This window comes from Pungitius pungitius, chromosome 20, assembly GCF_949316345.1.
Source record: "Pungitius pungitius chromosome 20, fPunPun2.1, whole genome shotgun sequence".
Classification (NCBI taxonomy): Eukaryota; Metazoa; Chordata; class Actinopteri; order Perciformes; family Gasterosteidae; genus Pungitius; species Pungitius pungitius.
In genome coordinates, this window is record NC_084919.1 from 8,988,645 (window position 1) to 9,013,250 (window position 24,606).

Consider the following 24,606-nt stretch of genomic DNA (forward strand, 5'->3'; position numbering starts at 1 on the left):
AAAAGCCTCTCCGTCTCTCTCAGGGTTTTTTTTTTTTTGAACTGTCACACAGTGTGACACACATACCCGACTAAGCATGAAATACTTCACTTCAATACTTAGCGACATGAAGCAAATCAAACTTGCCGCATGAATCAGAAAACTGTAGGTATTCAATTCTTAGAGAGGCGATTTTAAGAATCTCTGGTGAGAATCGACTGACAATTTCAATGCAAGTTGTCGATTTCACCAAAAAGTGTTATTGACAAGTGCATCGGAGAAACCAACAAATCCTGCACACTGTGCAGGAATACAAGATTTGTTGTTTGGACTCTCAAGAGTCTGACCATTTGGTTTTGGCTTTTTTCCACCAATTTACTGGTTAAAAGGTGCAGAGATGTTTTTTCTCTTGAAAGTCTTTCTATTCAATTAAAGCCTCACTAGCTAATTTAATCATTGCATGATTTAACGCAAAGAGCCAGAATATTGTGACCATTGTGGCATCGATGATGCCTCACTGATTCCACTGGACTTCAAACCTGTAATGCGGCTCTTGCTAGTGTCTATTGTGTCATCAAACATCCGTATCATACAGCAGACAATAGGATAGACTTTTACTCCTTGAACATTTCAAGGGTGTGAAATGCGATGACAGCACTGAGGAATTTACCTCCACAGTGGACCGTCTTTGGCTTTGTGAGACAGGTGCAGGTGGGCACAGGTGCATCACTGGATAAAATAAGCAATTCTTTCTGGCTCATTTTTTTGTGACCTACCTCATTGATGAGAAACTGTAGCTGGATGACAGCCGCTCCACTCTCATGCTGACAGTAACACTCCACGCCCGGACGGCCAAACCTGAAAGGTTCTCTGTCAAGGAAGGTACGGTACCATATGAAACACTGAAGCGCTTCTCTTTGGTCCTCTGAAGGTCACTTGCTCCTCATCACACCTGATTCAAAGATCAGTTCCCTGGAAATTCACAGGGAATTTGCATGGTCTACCCAACACAGGTTGAACAGATGTTTCCCCTATAGGACTTCACCCTTTCTGACTCAACTTTTGCATTTTAAGTGTATAAATTCTTAAATTCAAGGGCATTAAGAGCACCCCTTTATTCAGGTAGATGAGTTGGATGTTGAAGAGAAGAAAGTACTGGGGAGGAATACAGATAACAAAACAGGAGAACATTGGCAGTGCTGCAGCGAGGGGAGATAACTGTACCAGAAATGGGAAGAATTCAGATATTCAAATATATATAAATGAATCAGCCGAGAAGCGGCGGATTTTATGGGAGCAGATGAGAAAATAATAACAGAGAGAGAAAGAGAGAGAGAGAGAAATAGAAAGAAGAGGGAATAGAGTTCTACAGAGATCTGCCACTCGGATAAAAGATGCCGATGAGGGTGAAAACATGCACAGAGGGGTGGGAGGATGTAGAAAAAGAGAGATGAGGGAAAGTAGAAAAGAGCGACAGAGAATAACTGGCGTCTCTTCCGAAGGAGAGCGAACGGGTGAATTCACTGATTACACCCATTCATTCTTCCCACAACTCTCACAACTAAGGTTGGGGGAGACAATTTTTCATAAAGGGGGCACATATGGGCGTAGCGCCCCAGGGGCGATGCTATCGCTCATCATTAGTTTGTGTGTGTGTGTGTGTGTGTGTGTGTGAGTGTGTGCTTGTGAGTGCGTAAAGGTGGACGGTATCAATCAGTCCATTCTGATCAAATCTAAACGTTATAACAGTATCTTTAACGTATTCACGTACACAGAAAACATTGAGGATAACAGAGAGATTTCTTTGTTTGACTATTAATCGTTAAAAAAAACTGCATCACATGATGGTGATGAGAATATAGCAGCAACAGCAACACGACACGAGCCGGGCCCTCAAAATGAAATTCAAACAACAATAATCAAGACCTGGTTTTCGCACGTTGCAAACTGCGCCTTGGGCTCCCAGAGCGGCTCCGGTGTCATTTATTAAGCTGTAATGCATGTGATCGTTCCTGCGGTGTGTGACCGTACCAATGAATAAAGCCACCTCATCGACACAGTCAGCAACCACACAACCTTCGGACTGAATACACAAACAGCAAGCAAGTGAAGCATAAACATACCTTTATCTGCACATTTTGCATCATTCGGTCTAATATATTAATATCCATTCATACGACATTTCATTCATAGCTATATTTGACCGCAAGGCATCAGCGAGACTCAGGAGCCTCTGTGCTGCGTGGGAAAAACTGCCCCTTAGCCCCTCAGGTGGATTAAGCTCTGACCGTCCTATCCTGGACAGGCAATTAAAAAACTTCAGCTCTCAGCCAGCGACGCCGTGAGTCACTGTCCAGGAAAAATATAGCAGCTTCTTTGGATTTCATCCAGTAAGCCCCCCCCCCCCCACCAGCAGATTGAGCTGACCAAATCGATTTCCCGTACATGACGTCTGACATAAAAGTTTTTATGTTCACAAGCCACTGTTCTGTAAACCATCCCAAACTTTGATTCTGTCCCAAAAAGTAACCTTTGACTAAACAAAAACACTTCATTGGATCTAGCGGAGGATTTATTCCCTTCGTTTGAGTCGAAACACAAACTTCCATTCCTTTTGTTCAGCAAACATGCGGCACGCGACATGTCCACGTCATAGACATTACTTTAAAACAACAATGTTCACAATGTAAGAATTCACACATTTAAGCATGGACATAAAACAATTGCAACTTCACCAACTGTCAAGTAATTCCTGGGAGATTGCAGGTCCAATTTGGAGGCCTCAGGAAATGTGTTGGGTGACACAGGGTCACTCCTGCACTGAACATTCACAAGTTCACAGAAAGCTCTGGTAAAATGATCATCAGCGTGCACAGAATCCCTCCCACGTAGACGAGGACAGAGGACCTCGATCCCCTCTCCACTTGACCCGCACCATGCGGATTGGAGGATTTCGCCGCCGGCCACACGGTCACAGACTGACGGCCGCGTCGGCCCAAATGTGCAAGTAACGGCAGGCTAAGTTAACTTGGCCGGCTCGTTTAATGAGCTCAGTGATGTATGGTGTACCTAAAAGCTATAATTATGTTGCTTCAAATTGTTTCCCAGCTCAGAAGGGGAAAAGTGATAAGAGCGAAAGCGCTGCTTGTGTCATTGCCGTTTGCCAAAACATAAGAGGTTATATACCACCTTGAAGTGTCAACTGAATTACTGTTTGTGTATGCAAGTAATTACTGGAGCTGGCCATTCATCTTAATAAACTGTAGATAAACCTTTCTGCAATAAGTTAATAAATGCGCCGTAAATTGAAGAAAGACTGAAATAAACATGGCATGAATTAGTTACTTTTAGGTCACCATGTGGCTTTATTTCAAAGTCATTCAATAGGAAGTAAATGCTCAACAGAATGGCATTTGCTTGAGTGTTTACACTCACACGCTTTATGCACATTTTGCATTGTGAGCATAACATAACCTGGAAACTCAAGAATGAGTGCAAATTGTTTGGTTTTTTTAAAGCTTGGCTGAGGAAGAGAAATTTGTTTATTAATAAATAGAAAATGTGAGAACTGCAATTGAAACAGACTGCCCGCAAGTTGATTGTGACAATCATGAAGCATTTAACTTAAACGTCACCCAACCAACGATAATAGCACGCCTGCTGACGAGTTGCAGCTAGGACGGTTAGCATCTAAGTTAAGTAGTTAACAACCATGCTAATGTAGTGACCAATGAGTAGTATTATTTTAAATTATAAATAATTGAGTGATGGCTTGAAAATAACGAAACATGTATAACATATCGTGACCATAAAAGGACCACGCAGTCTAATGTGTCCTTTCTCAGCCTCTCAATATGTGAAGGTAATTCAATCTTTACCGAGCGAATTAAAAAGCTTTTACATTTTCTTTTGCAAACCCCCAACACTGCGCAGCTATTTACCACCGTTGTGTCAAAAAGCTTTTCCCTTTAGAAATCCTGTTTCTTCTGGCAGTTTGTTTTTCCCTCAATTTCACACCAGCGTGGGAAATGTCATAATTTAGATTTCCGTGGGTTGCTTTCACATCACTGGCTTTTGACACACTATAATAACATTTACAAATTCTTTCAGAGGATTAAAGAAGGAAGAATAATCAAAATGATCATACATTTGAATGATTCTTGATAAAAATGGAAGGTGCATTATTCAGAATGCATTTAATTAAATGAAAAAAATATTCCCTCAGGGGAACCATGTTGATACATGTGGAAGACATCTAATGCACAAAGGAAGTCATTTATTTCATTTTGTTATATTGTTATGCAGAGAAAACATTGGGGTTTTTTTAGATTAAAAAATATGTCACATTGCTTGTCAAAGACTTTGAGTCACAAGTACTGAACAAAAAATATCCCTTCAAAGTCCTCTGAGCCCCGCAAATGCCAGCAAAAAAACCCAACAACCTTTCTGACCTTTCCCCAATCTTAATATGACACGCATCACTTTACAGGAATAGTTCCTCGACATCTCAGTTGCCGCAGTCACATTTCTTGCGGGGTTTTAGCAAACATGACCCAAAGTCTGTCTCAAGTGCCCCGACTCGCTCCCCCGCGGGGACAGGCTCCGCAGGAGATGTGTCACAATTGCTGACAAGAACATTCCTCACTCCATTTTAACAAAGTGAGGTCTCACTGCACCGCCGCTAAAAGTGGACGGAGGGACGGACCGCGGGGGCAGCGACGGGGACGAGACGGCAGCAAGAGAGAGGAAGACGGAGAGCGGAGGCAGAAAGTGGGTCAGCTTCACGTCTCTTCAAGCCCCGTGAAATTCTCCTCAGTCTGGAAGTCCAAGTGATAAGTGATAATTCCCTTTTATTTTTCGGCCCTCTTGTGTTTGTTTTGCGTCGAAAGTGACAGGCAACTCTCCTGACAAATAAAAGGTGAGTCACTGGCATCTGGCAAAGCAAAGCTGTGACAATCGGCAGAGTAAAGTAAAAAAAAAAAAAAACAGACTGCAGGTTTTCTGAAACCACGTTATCCTGGAGGAGAGAGGATCCTGATAAGTGTAATTGAATAGGGATGAGCCGGTATTTCATGTGGGAGAAGAGTTGGCTCGCTGCTCGTCTACCTCAAACATTTTTATGCCTCTGTGTCTGTGAGGGGAATAAATAGAAAAATGACGTACGGGATGCAGCTTTCTAGGAGAATTAGAAAGCTCCAGAAGGATGGGACAAGAGGGGGGGGGGGGTGAGGGGGGTGGATGAAGATGAGAGAGGCGCGTTTTTAACACGAGCCAGAGAGATGACAAATGACGGGCAGGACAAAGTTTGTGGATGCGGGAAAAGAGGAGACAGTAAAAACAGAGGAGACATCGCAGAGGAGGAGACGCAGAACGAGGAAAAAAGGGGGAAGAAGAGAGAGGCGATTAATGAAGGGTGAAGAGAAGAAGGACTAAGGGAGAGGCGCCGAGCGAAAGCACCACAAAGAGCAAGCCTGGGAGCACTGAGTCGCAATGACGTTGAACCTGAAGTGACGTCAAAGCTAGCCACTCATACATCAGCCTGCCAGTGAGGCAGCTCTGCACTCGACCCGGAGACAGCATCGAGGCGATAAAAGCTGGGCGGCGGAAAGCAGAAGGGACGGAAGGGGAGGCAGCACACAAGTGGAAGCCAAAGGAAGACAGAGAGAAGGAGAAAGGGAGTGTCGAGGTGTGTCTTTACCCAACATTGCTCAGCTCCCCTTTGGATATGACACCCTAAAGCCTCATCCAAAATTCTGCAACATGCAACCTTGACCTCCAGATGCCCGATAGCTTCCCTGTGGCATCTTAAATCAAATTTAAATCTGAAATCTCCCCCGCCTGGGGCCTCCAGCCGTGCCTGCAGTGTCGCCGCTCCTCTACCAGCCACTCTGCTCCACGTCAGTCAGGCCTCCTTGAGGTTCCACCCACACGTTATATATTTTTGGGGATAGTAGCGCATCATTATTGGTATAGTAAAGATGCAAATGGCTCAGCAAGTCGATATATTGTTGTCTTGACACAGTCCAGTGACCTTGCTTTCTCAAAGCTTTGGCCACAAAGGACGCCTTAGGAAATGTTCTGCGTCGGATGGACAATTTTTCTGTATTGACGACAGAGGAGAATAAGAATATCCTGTGAATATGTCCACCAGGGACCTCTCTTTATAATGCTGATATGGTTTTCTGGGTTTAGCTGGAAAGGAAGACGTGCTCGGGACGGAATAAGGCGGGGCCTTTTCTGGGCTCAGCAGCACATCGGTCAATGAGATGAGCGTCAAAAATGTCTTTTAAACAGGTTCTCGGCTGTCGCTTAGCAACAGCAGGAACAATGAATATCATCCTACCAAGATGCTGGTTCAAAAGCTCAAGCTTAAAAAACACTCAAGATGCAGGTCTTCACCCTCTGACTTTTCGAGATTTATCCGTTGCAGCCCTAAAGGGCCCTTAAGTCTTGTTTGTTTTCATTCTTACTTTCCTGTTCCTCTGGCAGAGCATCCAGGTAGCACCGAATCCACCAACGGCAGAGAGGAGCGCGACAAAGCCATGAGATTCACACTCCCTGGCATGGAATAAAGAAAAGTTTATTGTCATGCAGTCATAGAGAAATGCATGCAAATTGCCCATAAACGCAGTCCTAAGGCAGCTCTGCAAGCCAAGAAAAACCTAGAGTTGAGCAAACTGGTGATTCATTTGTTTAACACAGTCCTCGTGTAAATAATCTCCCTTGACACATTTGATTTATTATGCAGGCAAACAATTAAACTGCAATGGGGCTGCTGAGTATTTGTTGCTGGCTCAGCTTCCACACACTCACCTTGGGAAGCACCACGACGCACACGTACATCTATTATACTCCGTGTCCCTAAGATTCATCCCGATGACATTGTTGACAATGGCCGATAGCTGCGGTGCACAGTTCAATGTTGCAGCAATGCAATCCATGCTGCCGTTTGCAGCCAGAGGGCAGCGGGATGTTGCAAAAAAAAAAATTACGCATATAATTTTTAACTTGTGTGGTTGAGTTTACTGCAGAGAGAATATACCACAAACCAGCCACCATCCTCCTGAGATATTACCATCATTCTCACAATGCGTGTGGCCAGTTAACTGAAATAATATATCTATTAATAAATATTGTCCATGAATTAGTCTGAACCCAAAACAGCACGAGCGAGGCAAGTTGTACCCAGAGAAGACGACGTCTCTTTTCTGTCTGATTGACTGGAACATGGCCAGTTCTGCCCAATAGTAGGGTGTTAATAACCCAGGTAATCATCCATTTTTAGCAGTTATTGTTCGACCACTGCAAGGCTACCATTTGAAAAGACATGAAAAGGAAGAAAGGGGTGGAGGGAGAAGGAACAGAATGAAAGTTTGGAAATTCTCTGGCTGTGCTGTAGAGACGGAAGGCGGGGAAAGAGGGAGGGTGGGTGAGAAGGAGCGAGGATGAGAAGGGAAGTGGGAGGGAGCAGAGGGGTAAAAACTATGAAGGTGTTGAGTCAGCAGAACAGCCTGTGGCCAAACCCCTCCAGCAAAAGCATGCATAGCAAAGGAGAGAAAATGAGAACTGTAGAAGGGGAAGAGGGGTGAAATAGAACGGGACAATAAGGACGGGAAAGAAAGAGAGTGCGATAGGAAGCAAAATGTAAAGTAAAAAGACACTTCAGTTAACGTCACACGACCGGTCATCTTGGACACAACCAATTTTGTTTCTAGGCTACAGCAACTGTCACACTGTTTAATACTCTCATTTGCAGAGTGTGACTGACAGCAGCTTAACAGAAATCATAAGTTGTGCTGTTGTGATAGCAACGCAAAGCCAGTTAAAGGATTATGCTCCAACAGGCGATGGAGCTAAACAATGTCCACAAGTAACAAGTGGCTGCAATTGTCGTGGCCGGTTCTGAACGGATCCCGAAGACTTAACAAAAAGTAGCAATGCATGTGTATTTCTAAAGGAAGCAACTCCGGTGGTGCCAATGAGACACCAAGCTGCAGTAAACTACCCGTTTGGATTAAGCTGAGCAAAATTCACACCAAGTGTTTTATTTAATGTTTCATAAGGACAAGGTGAATATGTATTAACATAAGTTCTGGCCTGTGCATGAGTGCAAGGACACCGAGTCCATCTGCTGCTAACACGCTAGCGCTCTGAACCCCACTTGGCCAATTACAGCATGACCTGTGAACCAAGCAAAGTCTCTCAACTCCCTCTACAGGCTACATCCAATCGGCCTCCAAGTGATTTTCTTAACACTTTTTGTTTTAGGCTTCAGCTGCACCAAGCAACCAGGTTTTGCTGTTTTAAATCTAATCTATCTAATATGTGTTACGCATAACGACCATAGGTGCATGGACAAACCCTGTACGTGCCTGTGTGAGAGGAGAGTTAAACACATTGGTGGAAAGCATAACGAAAACCTCCTCTTTCACATTCGCAAAGAAAAATCAATCCTCGGGATGGGTCTCCCCTAGAGAAACATCTAAACCGCCTGAACTATTCCCCCTGGCTTTCTGCCTTTCCTCCTCTTTCCATAGTTCATCAGTCGAGAATGCGATTTGAAAAGTTGAAGAAAAGCTGAGTCAAGACTAAGAGTTTCTTCGATGACGTTTCATTTGAACTTGGACATGAAACAAAGCTCTGTATCTACTGTCGTACTGCGAAAGGTAGGATGAAGATGTTTAATCCTGCACTAATCGTGTTATTGGAAACTTGATGTGAACATAACACTAAGAGATTAGCAATGTAAGATTTATCTTTAGATGCAACAATAACTATGTACCTCATAAATAAAACAATTATCCATCCTTTTTATTCATGTATATGCTTCTATAAAGTGTTATGCAAGAAGATAAATCTATGGCATGAATGAAACATGAACCCTCATTCCCGCTTCATGCGTTCACATCGTTATCGTTGATTGCACACATAGAACACAGTGTTCCAATCAATAAACAGACTATCTGATCTGATCCAATTACAGTGTATATACGTGATAACAGTGAGGCCACAGAGCCAGAGGAAATTATTTGTATTATAAATACACTGTATATAAAATATAAACTCCACACAGTCAAGATCATTGTCATCTTGAGGACTGAGACAAGGCATTAAGGATGGAGAGAGAAAAAAGAGAGAGAGTTTCAAAGGCAGGACCCAAGGAAACGTTTAAAATAAAAGGAGAATAATTGAAGGAGAAAAATAGTTTGGCTATATGGAGAGCAGAAGGAGACAAAAAACAAAATGAAAGGACTAAAAGACTGCGACTTGGTTTTCTCTGGACCATGAATAATGGATGTGGCGAACGTGAGCCAGCATATGCATTTAGATGGCTTCATGTATTACCCGCTCAAAGTGGTAGGGAGGAAACTGTTTTATTTAAATGTGCCTTAATGCCAAATTAACCTATAACACATTCACAACGCTAAATAGTGGCTCTATCCGCCAGTGTGAATTAGTACGAGCACCAAAAGGAAAACATTAAATGCATCTGGACTGAGGAACTTTCTTATCAAACACTAATCTAATCATAAAGAAAACAGTACAGTACAATCCAACATACTGTGTTGCACCGTACTTAGGTATATTGCACTCTACTGTATTATAGGGCACATTATTTGACCATTAGAAATAGGAGCATTGAAATGAATGTTATGTAATTTGCATAGATAACAAAAAATCCTGGAGCTGTTCTCCCCACATTCCCAACACTATCTCAACTCCTCTAATATATGCGTGTGTGTGTGTGTGTGTGTGTGTGTGTGTGTGTGTGTGTGTGTGTGTGTGTGTGTATATGCTTTTTTCTCCTCCCTCCTCCTCTGTACTGACACAAACGCACACTTTCGCACATGCACCCTCTGGCACGGATATCAAACAAATCTTTTCAAAAGGTGGGACCACGGGAGATTAGCCGCCGTTGGCCTCTAATGCGTTTCAGTGCGCCAACTAATGCAGAGCCAGGCCCAACTTTCAAGGACAGGTACCTGTAAGCTGCCAGCGCAGCAGACTCAGTGCATTTCCATCTCTGCAGTAACACTCGACAGGCTGAATACTCATACTTCAGAGACGCCTGTGTGTAAGTGATGGATGATATTATCTAAACTAACTAAAAATGCTTGATAAACTGATGGATTGAGGTAACTCTGCAGCATTTGCTGCTGGAAAGAACTCCACACTGTCTGCTTTTGGACTAATTAGACACAATGCTGGTACATTGTGCGGTTGTCACTTTGCCAACAGCACGTCAGAGAGGGGCGTCTTGTCAAAAGCGCCATGCAGCATTTCAATTATTTATCGTAGTGCTGTCCTTTGCTCTTTGATTGATGCGAGACTGAAGGCCGACTTTACGCAGCACTGGACTCGAGACTGCAAATGAACTAGCGTCCGCACGCAGATACGCACAGAGGCACCGCAGTTTTGCACTTTGTGAAGCGTCTGCAGGTTTCTCTCTCTCTCTCTCTCCCCTGATATCTGACACACGCACGTGAAACCTGAGAACAGCAGGACGACATTACCAGCGGGGAAGATGTCCTTCAACTGAACAGACAGAGGTTGAAGCCCCAGTGTCAGCGACCATCTGCCCCGCTGAAGTGACATCCAGCAACAGGCTCAAATCTCTGGGAAGAAAGTGCAAGAGAAAAATATAGAAATAGATTGCAGTAATAATGTGGTGTTTCTAAAGCCACGAAAGTAATGCGGCAAATTATTTACACTACATGAATGGTTAAGGGGTCTTAGTTTTAGCCTTTAACTCAAATGACACCTCCATCATCTCGTTAGCTATGAGGGCCTTCCTACGGAAGCTGTGAAGTCCATTATTTCCATTCTTAGAAATGATGACAAATTGATAATGCAATAATGCACCAGTAGGCAATTGGTCATTAATTGAAACCATTTGTAACCTTATTTAAGTGCGCCAAACAAGTTAAGAAGAAAGCCACTTTAAGTAAAGTCTTTCAACATACATGTGCTACCATGGGACATGACTTGCGGGTGTTCAAAGCGTTTGCACAAGATAACAGAGACCAGTCACAAGAATTGAGGTTAAAACGTTACCCAGATTCCTTAACAATCACTGTTGAGGAGAAAAATATGTACCAGATGTAATAGCAAGCTTAAATTTGAACTTCCCAAGCTGAAATGATTGGTTGAGTTTTAAAATTTGTCAATAAACTGAATATAAAGCAGTATCTAGAAAAACAATGTCCCTGGTGCTCACACCTCACAGAATAGAGCTTTGCATGATGCCCCTGGTTGTATGAGTATCAGAAAGAGCACATCTGCCTTAGATACAGTGAATCGAGGTCTACTACCAGTAGAGCATGTTGTGATGATGATGAAATCATTTAAACTAACCATTTATGGCAGCTAACACATACAAAAGGACTATGACAAACTATTGTAAAATAGTTGAGAAAAAGGCGTGACAGTGGATTAATGCAGGTGAGGAATTACACTGGATTTAGTAATTCCGTACTGCAAAAAAAGAAGACGAGTGAGCCACGAGAATGGCAGGATTATAAAAAAGAACACAGATTCTCGGACACACACACCCTGCACCTAATTAGACGGCGGCACTTTGATGACTCACTAGTCCATCTGTGCAATATAAAAATGTGTGCATATAACACTCGCACAAACACCACAGTGCATGTTTTGGTGTTATTTTATTTCTGTAGCGCTATGGGATTATAATAGACAAGTTGAGAAGGAAGAGAGAAGATTGGAAAGAGACAGACGCACACATAATCTCATCACACACAATATACAGGCCTTCAGGAGGTTGATGTCTAGAGTAAGTGCATAGTGCAACAAAAGTAGTTACATAAATCAAGAGGATGTCAATGTGTGTGTCCATGCAGTGTGGAGGGCACACAGGACAGGTTGTGTCCTCTTTCATGCCTGCGTGTCAGGCAAAGGTCCCACAGTGTTTGGAGGGAGCGAAAAGATGGAAGGAGGGAGAGCGAGAAAAGGAAAGAGCGCCTTCCCCGCTCTGCCTCTAATCCCCTCTGTCGCCTTGCTCGTACAATCTGTGTCATTTTTATCTCCAACGCCTGTCCTTCTAATCTCCCTCTCTTCTTATTCCTCTTTCCTATTGCATCTCCCGCCCAGAATCACTGAGGTCTTGACCAACAGCCACCTCAATTCTGTCCGGGCCAAGGGTTCAAAGAGAGGCAGACATTGAGTGTGCAGAACCAGGGGTATCTCCCCTGCGGTAACCCTCAGCGTGCCGGGAGACACAACTGTAAAGTGTCCTTTAGGAAGAGGGACACCAGCCTGTGGCTCCCCAATGTGTCATTGTGTCAAACAGCAGCAACGTAAAACCTCCGGGCAGAGGGAGACGTGCATTTAGGAGTTGCAGGAGGAGTCCTGGTTGGCCATACAGGGTTAATACGCAGATTCATCTCTGCCCTGCCAATGAGCCCCAATAGGCTGTCTAGCACCTCAGTTCCAATGTTTTGTTCCCCTGGAAGATACATTGCATGTAGGCCGGTCAGAAGAAGGGGGCTGCCCAAGTCGCCAGAGACACCCGTAGCGACTTTGCGGATATGCTTCTCCCCTGAGGTTTTGTCTGACTGGACAAGCATATGCATGTGCAAGGAAGTGTTTACGAGCAAGGTGCGCAGCACGTAGCCCTAGAACAACGACATGATCCATGGGCTCCTGAGCAGACCACTGCCGCCAGCAGTGATGTTCTGCCGCACTGCACCCCACACCGAGAAGCAGGCATCATTGTGAAAACCTCTCGATGGAAATGACAGAGCCCATGGGGACACACCTCTCCCTTCATGGGGATGGAGCGAGAAGGCATTTGTCGTGATACCCCTGTATGCCGCTGATAATGCCTGTGCCACTTGGCGTCCACGTGAAGGACCATCAACCGTCTTTGCAGACGCGCAGTGACAGCAAGCCCAAGGGAACAACAGCTGAGGCAGCAGTCAATCTTCCAATGAGGCAAAGTATGAGGATGTAGGCCAACTGCCCTTGGATGAGGGGAAGGCTGTGGAGCATGTCGTCCACAGGGGCGGACAGGCTCTCTTTATCCAGAGCCACGCAATGAAGAATACACTCCAGGAGGGGCTCAGAGAGCTATTCTCCATGTTCCACCAAAGAGAGAAAGCAAGCAGGGTTCAGTGGTGCCTGAAGACAAATGGCACACAAATCAGTCAATTGTCCAGGTAACGACAGCATCTGCGTAGCAGCAAAGCATCTTGTGAACACTTAATGGGAGCGTCCAAACATATGCACCCCGAACTGAAAGCTGTGGCCTTGAATGGCAAAACGACAAAACTGTCGGTAGTGAGGCGTGCATGGAAATAGGCATCTAGCAAATCAACAGACAGCACAAAGGACATCTGCTGTGCTAAACATGTGGAAGTGCCAAACCTTCAGGAAATTGTTGAGTCCCCTTATATCTAGGACTGCCGTCTCTCCTTTTATGAGAAAAGAGGTTAAGCACCATCTCATTTGCACCCTTGGCCAGGAAAACAGCTCTTCTTGCTCAGGGCAAGGGCTTTGGCCAGATTGGTGATAATAGTCATTTTGAACTGGCTGAGAACTCTGGGAATTTGAGCTTCTTCATCGCTCTCTCCTAAGAGGGACAGCTTACTGTAGCCTTTGGAAGGCAACAGATCCACAACTAATACCTGTGGTCAGGGTTAGGGTTAGGGTTACAAGCGACGAGCTTCGAGAAATCTTAACCGCAGACAGCCTAAGCTAAAGCTACCATGTCGTTAGCCGGAGTAAGCAAGAAGATAAACAGGACTGATCCTCAAGGATGACACTGGGGGAGTTCGACCCTCCGGAGCCCCAACCTTTTCTTTGTTTACTGATCAAGTAGCTCCCCACAAAACTGCACAGAACCGTGTCTCTACATACTGGAGCTTGAGTTCATACATATATAATAACCCACGTGACACACTACAATGAACATAAAAGACAAATGCTGTACACTAAACGCACACACATAGAGAACCCATCCTGCATTGGCCTTCGCTATTAAAAATGCATGGTAATGCTGCAACAGTTTCTAAAAATGAGCACCAGGACCAGCTGCTGCTGATACTAACAACTGCCTTCTATTAGCAATGATCTCTTCCACAATATTGTGTATACAGATGACAATAAGCAAAACACTGTTCCAGTGAAATGCTCAGTATAGCTAATTACATTAAAGCCAGTCCATGTTTCATTGCCTCTGATTTCAGTGAATGGGTTAACAGCATGTGCCATCTCTCTAAATGCTAATATTGTCAGGTGTGGGGCAGTGTCACTGGGGGTTAACTTACTCACTGTTGCCCTTTCTCATTGTTCTCACTATCATTGACACCTATGTCTAATGTGAAAGCAAAAGCATTGCCAAGCACCAGACAGGACGAGAAATCACACCAATAGACCCCAATCGAGGCCTAATGAGAGCCTAGCAGGGCGGTTAGCTGAGACCTCTCGCACTGCCTGTTCATCATTCACTCTCACGGGAGTCTGGACGATGGAAAGGGTTTCTGGCTTATCAGACAAATTAGATGCTTCGTCACTGAAATGAAAGTGCCGATCCACATGCATCATGATTTTCCTTTCCTACACAGACTGCCGTTGTTATAGATCAAAGACATATCCTTCCTGTTATGCTTTAGGGTGGGCTCCGACCCGCTTTAGGTTTTAAAGGCATAAAAGAACCACATTATTTTGTTCATTGCGTGTTCAAGAGTTTTTGACTTCAGGAACTTCGATTTCAACAAAATAAAACACTCAAATAAAATGCTGTGGTTGAAATGGTTGACCTTTGTGGTTGTTAGGGCCAGTTTGTATAAGTTATTGTATATTCTAAATAGGATTATGAAGAAAAAATTAGAGCCCCAACTGAAATCTTAAGGAGGAGCTGTCAGCCAGCACATCCAGCACCTCTCCCAATCATGTGAGCTTCAGAGGATTGCCATTTTTGTTATCCACTGATGTTCAACCCAGGACCAGAAGTGACAGTGGATGAACATCTTAGGGTACATTGACAGAGAAAAGGCCCATGGAAAAATTATTAAAAACAATATTTTCATGGATAAAAAAGCCTAACAAGGTAACCAGGGGATGAAAAACCGATTGGATGATAAATAATGGTTATTTTACAGCTGATTTAAGACATGGCTCCAAAGAGATAGTGACAGAACGCTAACAGAAGGAGGACACTGTGTGCATGGTGTAGAGGAGACAAAGCTGGCTGGATACGCAGTGCTCTGTGTGCTGGGTAGAAAAAATGGTGTGTCCGCCCCATCTCTTAGGGCTCTGACACTTCCTAATCAAACAAGGGGCAAACAACCAACATTTGGCAGCTTCTGCTTGGACTGTGGTCTGATTACAAGTGGGTCACGAGCCAAGTGTTGCCCTTCCAATTTCTGCAAATCCTACCCACATGACACCAGGGCTCTGAGTCACAAAGCTGCATGGCTGCAGCCACCTTGGCTCCATTCCATATGCAGACACTCCTACAGTGCACTCTACCTTCTAATTTCTCTTCCTCCTCTTCACTTCTCTAAACATAGATGCGACTTGGGTGTCCACTCTCCTTGTTGCCTTTCCTCCTGTCTCCGAAGAAGCAGTGAATCACGGTTGTTTGTCTTGCACTGAATGAAGAGCCAAGGACAAATATGCAGCACTATTAGGTTTTTTTAATCTTTGTACCACATAGGTGGACAAAGTAAAAAGTTGCAATTACCATGACAGTTACAACATACATTACTCCGGCTACATGCCAATTCCCACTCTGGATGATGCCGAAGCATAGATGTCTTTCTGTGGACAAAAACACTTGTATCTCCCTTCTCATTCGCCCTCCATCCTCCCTCCTCTCCGCATGTCCCTTCAAGTCCTGAGAGTCAAGGCTCGACCCTTTGCCCCTCCCCCACATTTCACATCACTACATAATCCTGATTCTGCTTCAATCAGACGGAAAAGCACAAACGGCCCCTTGGCCAGTCAGGCGTCACACACACACACACACACAGACACACACACACACACACACACACAGTTGCACACGCTGGGCAGAAACCGACTCATATGCACTTAAATACACCGTAGGCTTGTGAGATACAGGCTGAGAGCGGAGGAAGGGGGAGCGACCCTACGCATGACAGCCATGTGACAGGGCATTAAAGTCTGAGTCATCACGTCATGAGAAAACATGTGTGTCTTCCCTGCAGCGTGACGGCACACAAAAGGGCAGCCCGCAGAGGAGCAACAGGATAAATATCACTGCCGCTAGCGGCCAGGCCGAGGACGGCAAGCGTCAAGGTTTGCGAAAGTTCTCGTCGATAAGCAAATATTCGGCCGAGGCCTGGGCAGAACCACCGCCTCAGCCGGGCTAAAGTTAGTCAATGACATTTGCTTTACTTAAGCAGTCCAATTCAAAATGTCATCGATTTAGGCTGGCAGCAGCAGCCAGTAACTCGGCGAATATTTAGATCACTTTCTTCCGAGATGACAGATTTCTTTTGATTTTCTAAACACGTGATGATGATGCCAGTTTATGAGGAAGAGGAGGAAGTGCGGTGATCGGTGAGGAGACACTAATTAAAGGAGATGTGACTTGTGGCAGACTGTTTCCTCTCTGTGGTACACCAGTATGGTTTACCAGTTTGCTTACTGTTACGCCCACGATTTCTCAAAATAATCGCGTCACACATCAACCGTATAAGATAAACGACTACTCAATAAGCATTGGCAAACGGGAGAAACATGCCGTAAAAGAAACACAGACAACAAATCACTTTCTAAGTTGACTCCTGAGGGAAATATCTGGCTCCTTAGCTGCTAAACGCCCCATTATGTTCATCAAAACCAAAATGTGGACGGGAAAGCCTAAAGAAATCAAAAGATGGTGATAAGCTGCACAGAGCTGAGTGGCACTGCCTAGTTGGGTTTTAACTCTTTGTCAACTCTTTACACATACAAGTAGCTATGCAATCAACTGGTCATAGGCAAATATTGATTGCAGCAGCTTTAATTAAAGAGCAAAATAATATTTAACTGTCTTTAGATAAACCGTAAGAATTAAACCAAATAAAAAACAAATAAAGGTCTAAAAAACATGAATTGTTCCCGCTTCGGAATTAAAAAGAATAACAAAAGATGACACAAACCAGACATCCTAGTAGCCCACAATATACCTTTATTCCACAACCCCCCACCCCCAATAAAATAAACACCCAGTTTGGGACGAAAGGCAGTGTTTGATTACGCTAAAAATTCAGTTCCAGGTGAGAAATATTTATGGAGGGTAAACGTAACCATAAATATCATAACAGACCTACTCTACTAGCTAAGACGTTTTAAAGTGAAATATCTAAAGTACGTACTTCATAATATGCCTACAAGCAACATTACCCACTTGGCCACGCTGGCGGTGTAGGCTGGTTAGCTACGGCTGACAGAAATACTAATATTCTCCAGCTGGAGTTGGTTTAGTTGAGTACGTGGAAATTAGCCTTCAGCAAATGAGTTAAAAACCCAGGACAGTCAGGCTGTCATATGAGGTCATTCAGGTGATTCAACGTCTGGGATTCATTGAAGAAATAAAACTATGGAAACACTGCCGTGGAAGAGGTTTCAGCTGGATGCATGTTTTTTTCTTCTCCACGTAGATATATAACCGCAGGCGAGGCCATGCACCTACTGTATGTACGCAGCTGAAATCACATACAGATCCGTCTCTGTCTGCAAGAGCCTTGGCGCACGCACACGCACACAGACACACACACACACACACACACACACACAGTGACAGGCAATTCCTCAAGGTCTGGTACCTTGGGAACCTCTCTGTCTTTTCTCTTCTGTGGGTGTGTGTGTAACCGTGTGTATCGAGCATTGTGCGCGTGCACGTGTGCGCATGCCTGTGCGCGTGCATGAAGGAGCTAGCAGACAGAGACAAAGCGTCTGGATTTTAGTAAGGTCATATCCAACCATTTACGCAGCCCACGGCCATTAGGTGCTCGCGGTGTGTCGCCGCTGCACCAGAACGGTCTGTTAATGCACCTGTTGTACCGAAAACATACAACCACTCGGAAAACGGCTGTCGTCCTCAATCTAAGCCAAACTCAAAGCAAAAATAGAATTTTACATCATTGTAAATTAAATACTGCACGTTTTTGACCAAAACAAGCTTACTGTTGGGGGCATCTAGATGTGTGGCTGCAGGATGCAACCAACTGATTACCCCTCATTAAAATGCATTTAACATTGCATACGAATTCATTTTTTATAACTGCAAGGACTTTCAGTTTGTCATTTTGCAACAGTTGCCTTTAGGGGTGTCCCTGATGAAGGATTTACATAGTTGAATTTGGTTAGTCAAGTTTCCTTTTGTTAACGGACCAATTATCTTTTGGGTTTTTATTGATTGTGTAAGGCTTTTTATTCATCGTAACATAATAAAAACAAAAAAACAAGACAATCAAAACCAGAGGAAAGTCAACGAGAGAGGACAATAAGACGATGCTCCGATTGTCCTTCAAATCTGCCTGGCCTCACTTAATGAATCATTGTTCCCGATGTTGATTTGGTCACGCACACTGAGGATTTGTATTGAAGGTATTAGAAACAGGCTGATATTTATACAGAAAAGGCATTAAATTGAGAGTTATCGGGAGGAAACGATCATGTGTAAACTCACATGTGACAAAAAAAATCCTTTATTTCATAACCAGATTTTTACAGCAACAGCGATGCTTAGAGCGTGAGATCGATCAAATCAGGCTCCCTAGATTGAATCTTTGAATTGTCCTCTCACTACTAGTGTCGTGAGGAAAATATGATTAAACAAAAACACTGCCACAGGTATCAATAGCCCATGTAAACATTTAAGATTAGCTTTTAACTGTTCAAGCGATGCACGTGGACATGCAGCCAGTTCTCAATTCATTACCCTCAACGTATTTATTGATTTATCATGTAAGCACATCCTAACAGCTACACCATTAGTACCGCTACGTGTAACGCATAGACGATCCGATTACACATTAACACAGCTCACAGCATGAACGTGTGCAGATAAGAATATCACTGATGCCACCAATTTGATATGTGACATCAAAGATAATGAAAGAATATCAAGTGCGTGCGGTGAGCATTAAAACACACACAACCTTTGGCAGAACGAGCCTCTGGATGTTCGGCTGGGCTCTTGGGGACGGGAAAGGGTCACAAAAACAAATGAGATGAGAAAACACGGAAACATCAAAATTGAGCGCAGCCCCCTGAGACCGAGTGGTAGATTACCTACAGCAGCAAGACAAAAGTAATGAGCTGCAGAGAATCAGCAGGGGCACCAGGAGCACAGAGAATAAGTGAATCCCCCACGGAAAAATCCTAAGACAAAACAATTATAGTTTATCACTGGGAACGTGGATTGAAAAGGGAGTTTTTACAAAAGCAACATGCGGTCCAACAGGAGAGAAATGATTAAAAATAGCGAGGAATGGTTCAGTTCTGCCTGCAGAGACCCAGAGGTCACGTAAAGGGCAGGTGGGAGAGCGACGTGGCAGAAACCTTTGTTCTTCACTGCATTCTGTGAGCCGAAGCGTTCATAAGCAGCACGGGGACAAGAAGGGGCGGCCACCGGGGGGGGGGGGGGGCTTCTACAACAGAGCCATTCGTAGCTTCGCCACACAGAATCACACAACCACTCCAGTTCGATTGGAGGAAAGTCAAAAAGCATTCAAATAAAAAAACGCATACAGCCGTGAGTAATGTCTGAAAAGACCTTTGTGAACTCACACCGAACCCAAGCCCTCCCTGCCGCAACTCAAGCAGAAGACAACGTGGTAGCCATTACGATAATGCTATGTTTAAAAAAATAAATAAATAAAAAACAGTAGATTACTGCAGTGCAGTGTTTCCTGTAGTCAGTGAGAAGCCTGTGAGTCTGTCAAGTCACCTTGAGAAAAAAAAACATAGTTCTTGAGATTTAAACTTCTGGACAAACACGTGCTTACAGAACAGATACTAAGAGGTAATACAAAGACACCACACTCTCCTTCACCCCCCAAAAAAACGTCTCATGCAGTGCTTCTCTGTCGCTGTCTTGTCTAATTTAAAAAAATTGCAGCAAGATTTCACTGAGTCGCAAGATTGATGTGAAGTGATATTTACATCACTACATATCAGTACATCCCATAAGCTGCTTGTAACAACTGTGACTACGTTGCCTTATTGTTTATGGGGACCTTCGTCATTTGTCTAACAGATTACTGTTGATTTGATTTTAGAATCCTTAGAGATTTCCCCAAAGTGTCATGGTAATAAATGCCTCAGACCTAGAAATGAACCACAGTCTAAAATCAATAGGGGGAGGTTTTGCGTTACCATGTGTTCATGTACACATGCCATAACATGAATCAGATGCTGTGCTCAGTGACGCTAAACAAATCCAATAGAGTGCTCGCGCTCCTGATGACAGCGAGGGGACGTCTGCGGTACGGAGCCGGGGGCCACTGGTCAAACCCCTGGGTCACGAGAGCATGGTCCCGATGTTGACCAGGACTAATCTGAGTGCAAAACAAATACAGTGTGCTCACACACGGCTCACACCGGTGACCTCACGCGGGACCCAAAAAACGCGTTTGTGTGAAGTCAATCCTGTCACGGGTCACGACCCCTGATGTCACTGTCTGCCAGGCTGATGCGTGCGGCATGTTGATTTCCAACAACACTGAAGGTCATGTGTCTCTCAAACAAGTTATTGTAGAGTCATCATCGTTGTCAGTAAAGGATCCTTCCGCCTGATATTAACTTCGTTTTTTGTAGTATTTATAAAGTATTTTCCAGAGAATTTTGAATCAAGGCAACATTATCTATATATAACATTATCTATATATAACATTGTTGAGACTTGCGAGATCCACAGAGGGCTGTTTCTAAATGAGACAGAAACGTTGAATGAGAACTTTGCGGGCAGTGAACAGTAGTTCAGTCACCTGAGCCCCTCCACAGCTTTTGTGTTGCCTACAAGATGGCTATTAATAACGGATTAGTCTGTTGTTCACTCTTCATAGCGGAGTCACTGCATGTTCAGATCGCATTAGTCACCATGCGTCAGTCACCTGGGCCCGATGGCCACGCGACCTCACTTCCACGTCAAATCCTGCTTAATGATCTTTCTCCACAAAGTCTTACTTTCTATTTATCCCAGAGCGGCAAGCGCCATGACACGCGTGGCCCCAAAGCGGTGCAGCGAGCCGGGCCGACGCGTGCAGTAGGGACGCCCTGGGAGCGTGCGCGTATGTGTGTGTGTGTGTGTGTGTGTGTGCGTACAAATCTGAACCCATTTATTCTCCCCGGCCCACATGACAGTGTGTATTTACAATGAGCCGCTCAAGCGTTGCCTTCCGTCTGTTGGGAATAATTAGCGCGCAGGTAGGTGACCTCTCAGGCACACACACACATGACCACACACACACACACACATGCCCTGCTCTAACGCTTGCTTCCTATTATTTTTGTATGCAGGCTAAAAATGAGCCTTTTGAGCATCAATTCTTTTCTCTTGATGTCAAAATGTTCAACGTGTCTTTGGTTGGAGGATAACGCTTCTTCACAAAAAACCTTGATGATATAAATCACACTATGTCAAAGAAAACTTTACATTAGAATCAATGCCCGACGACCCTTCGCTGTTCTCGAGGTCATCACAATTTCTTGTCGTCCAATAAAGGCTTGAGTGAAAAATATCACGTGACCGCCCGACTTGAGATGACTCACTGAAGGACAAAAGGCTGCTCGTGTACGTGTGTGTGTGTGTGTGTCTCTAAGTGCATGGATGTGAGGTTTGTTTTTGTACACGCCCGTTTCTATTCGTGAACTCGCAGCATGTAACGAACGCTCACACACACACACACACGTGTCACTTGAACCTGCATTGCCATGCATGCGCAGGGCTTTCATGCATGGCAATGCAGGAGCTGGCGGAGAAGGACGCGGATGAAATAGGAGCTACAGTCAAATGTACGCAAAATGATTAAAAAAAGGAGCAACAAGGCGTTAATCATCGTAAGCCCGGATCACATTTGGTGCTTGTCAAGGATAAAGGATTTGAGCGGAACGTGCTGTGGGGATATTGGACGGAGCGAGGCAGCAACTACATTGTCGTGGTACTGATGCAGCAAAAATGTGTTTTCCACTTCTACGAAGGCACAGAGCACAGGAGGCTCTGTGCTTTTTGGACAGCCTGAAAGATGAAACACACGAGGGGTCTTCTTTGATTAGGGGTACTTCACCTCAGTGAACCCGGTACGTATAGGTACGGGAAGTGTATGTGCACAGAACCTTTAAACTCTCTCATCAGACGCAATAAGATAACTGCATCTCAAGCTATTGGTCTCTTTTTTTTTCCTCCTGCTCCTGCTCGGGTAAAAGGTTAAATGAGATTAACTAGGCTGAGATGATAACAACTTGTGATAGAGGTTTCCCCCCATATGCCACCGCTGGATCTAACTCGCTAACATCCCCACAGGTGTGTATGGTTAATGAAGCCACGCATTGATCCCGCTCGAGCTCTTCTCACAACTGCATGGCGCAGCAAATAACGCGGCAGCAGCAGCAGAAGCAGCAGCTTGACTCGTCTGATGGGAGCGTTGGTGCCTCAGACAGCCTCATCTCCGGCGCATTGCATAACGGGAGGCAGTGCACAAACACACAACCCCGGGCCTGGTCTGCACTATGGAGACCCATCTCGAAGAGTTGGCTCCCGTCTATCAACCCCCAATGAAGGGGCGCGCGAGGATGAGGGAGAGAATAAAATGCCACAAAGCAGACAGAGGACTAAACGAGTGTACAAATTGTCTGTGACCTGAAAATAATCTCTAATAGAAGCAATAAACTGGAAACGCAAACGGGTTGTTTTTGTCACCATTTGCCATCCCTCTGTCCCTGACGATGCTGCGAGAAGCAGCAGCCAGGAGAGTCATGGTAGAACACATCTGTTCTCATTCTCACACATCCATGAATCGCATGTGCTACAAGTGTTCTGTTAGTGGCCTTGAGAGCTATTGCTCGTAGCACACGGTCTCTTTCCTATTTATATACATATCCAGATTCCAGCTGCAATTTCTGTGTCAACACTAGCGATTCCCACTCAGTTGTTGAGTTGGAGAACTCTTTAGTGAGGTTCTCATGTGACTGCAGACAGAGCTTGAAAGGTAGCACCAGATTAAAGGTGGAGATATGTCAGAGTCAATATATACTACAACCAAAAGGTCCACCGCTAGTCATACCTGTTATTGCAAAGCCTGTGTGTCTGTGGATGAAGTTGTCTATGCAAAACATGTCTGCACCACCGCCCCCCCCCCCCCCCCCACATGAGCAAACGCTTTCCACCGCGTGTAACAGTACACGTACGGCATTTGCGTGCAGACATCCATTAACATTTGTTCAAATCAATGAGCATCAAACGCAAAATGCTTGTGTGTGAACGTGTGTGTGTGTGTGTACATGGTTTGTGGCCCCAATTGTATGTGCGAGTCCTATGATGTCCTGCTTCGGCCGACGAGATAATCTGGCAGAGCACGGAGTGACAATTTGATCAATTGCCGGCTTGCAGGGAGTCTGTGAGTTATGGGGAGGCCGTCTCTCTCCTGGCCACCGCCGGGAACGAGCCTCCTCTCCGCATAGATGAGCCGCCACACTGTTACATACACAGCTGCAGACCTCCTGGCAAACACACACAATGCTGTAGGTGGACAAACAATTGACTGTAGTGTGATGGCGGTAAGCTGCCACATCATCTAGTGAGGGCCGTGCAGCATTTGTTTTATTAGGGAGGGACAGTATGTTTGGTTACATAGTTCTCTGGGAAAATTGGTAATTTCCACCCACATTCCTCTTGCTTTAGTACACGGACTGAATCACAGGGTATGAATGTCAATTAGAAAGGGTGTTTACTTTCTTCTTCTATTAAAAATTTTGATATGATATTTACATCCTAGATGGATTATTTCCAGATACCGGAAAGCTAGTTATTAAAATCATCACACATGTTGTGTGTATTGTTTGTGAGCTGTCTTTGCCAAGTACAACTTGTAATGCACCATGAAGGGCATAAAAAACACAGAAAGAAGGGGCCCGCTGCTTGTTCTCTAACAACAAACACTCAAAATCAAGTGATTCTGCATTTCCTAACTGAGCATTCATGCTTTTTTTTCCAAAATAAAACTGCTAAACCCATATATAGCTATGTGTGCCGTGCTTGCACAAACAAATCTCTTTTTAAAAAGGCTCCCAACTTCTATTCGCTCCTGATGAAATTTGAAGAAAACAATTAACAGCACTGTGTGCATGTGTGCCTCGGTGCATTACCACACGCAGGTCGATGAGTATTCTATTCTTGGCCATTAGATCTTGAAGCAGCGATAGCCGCCTCTCTCCCGCTTTCCGCACTATTCCCCTCTGTATCGGCCTGTCCTCCGCTGCCAAGCTCTCTCTCTCTCTATTCCCTCTCTTCCTCCTCCAGACAACACCAAAGGGACATTGTCGTGTTCCCAGCTGGCCAGTGGAAGACAGCGGCGGGCATCAAACACGGGACAGTTTTGGGGGGGATCACAGAAGTTATTGGCTTCCTGGCTAGAGGGATCAACCGTCTCC

General features: G+C 44.6%; 1 protein-coding gene across 4 annotated transcripts in view; it reads right to left on the reverse strand.

The window, feature by feature from the left end:
- stxbp5a (syntaxin binding protein 5a (tomosyn)) overlaps positions 1–24,606 on the reverse strand; it is a 71,418-nt gene that overhangs the window by 42,385 nt on the left and 4,427 nt on the right. For all 4 annotated transcript variants that reach the window (XM_037450252.2, XM_037450249.2, XM_037450248.2 and 1 more), the window contains exon 3: positions 756–837. In XM_037450252.2, the coding sequence (XP_037306149.2) occupies positions 756–837 (82 nt within the window). The remainder of the gene's footprint in view (positions 1–755; positions 838–24,606) is intronic.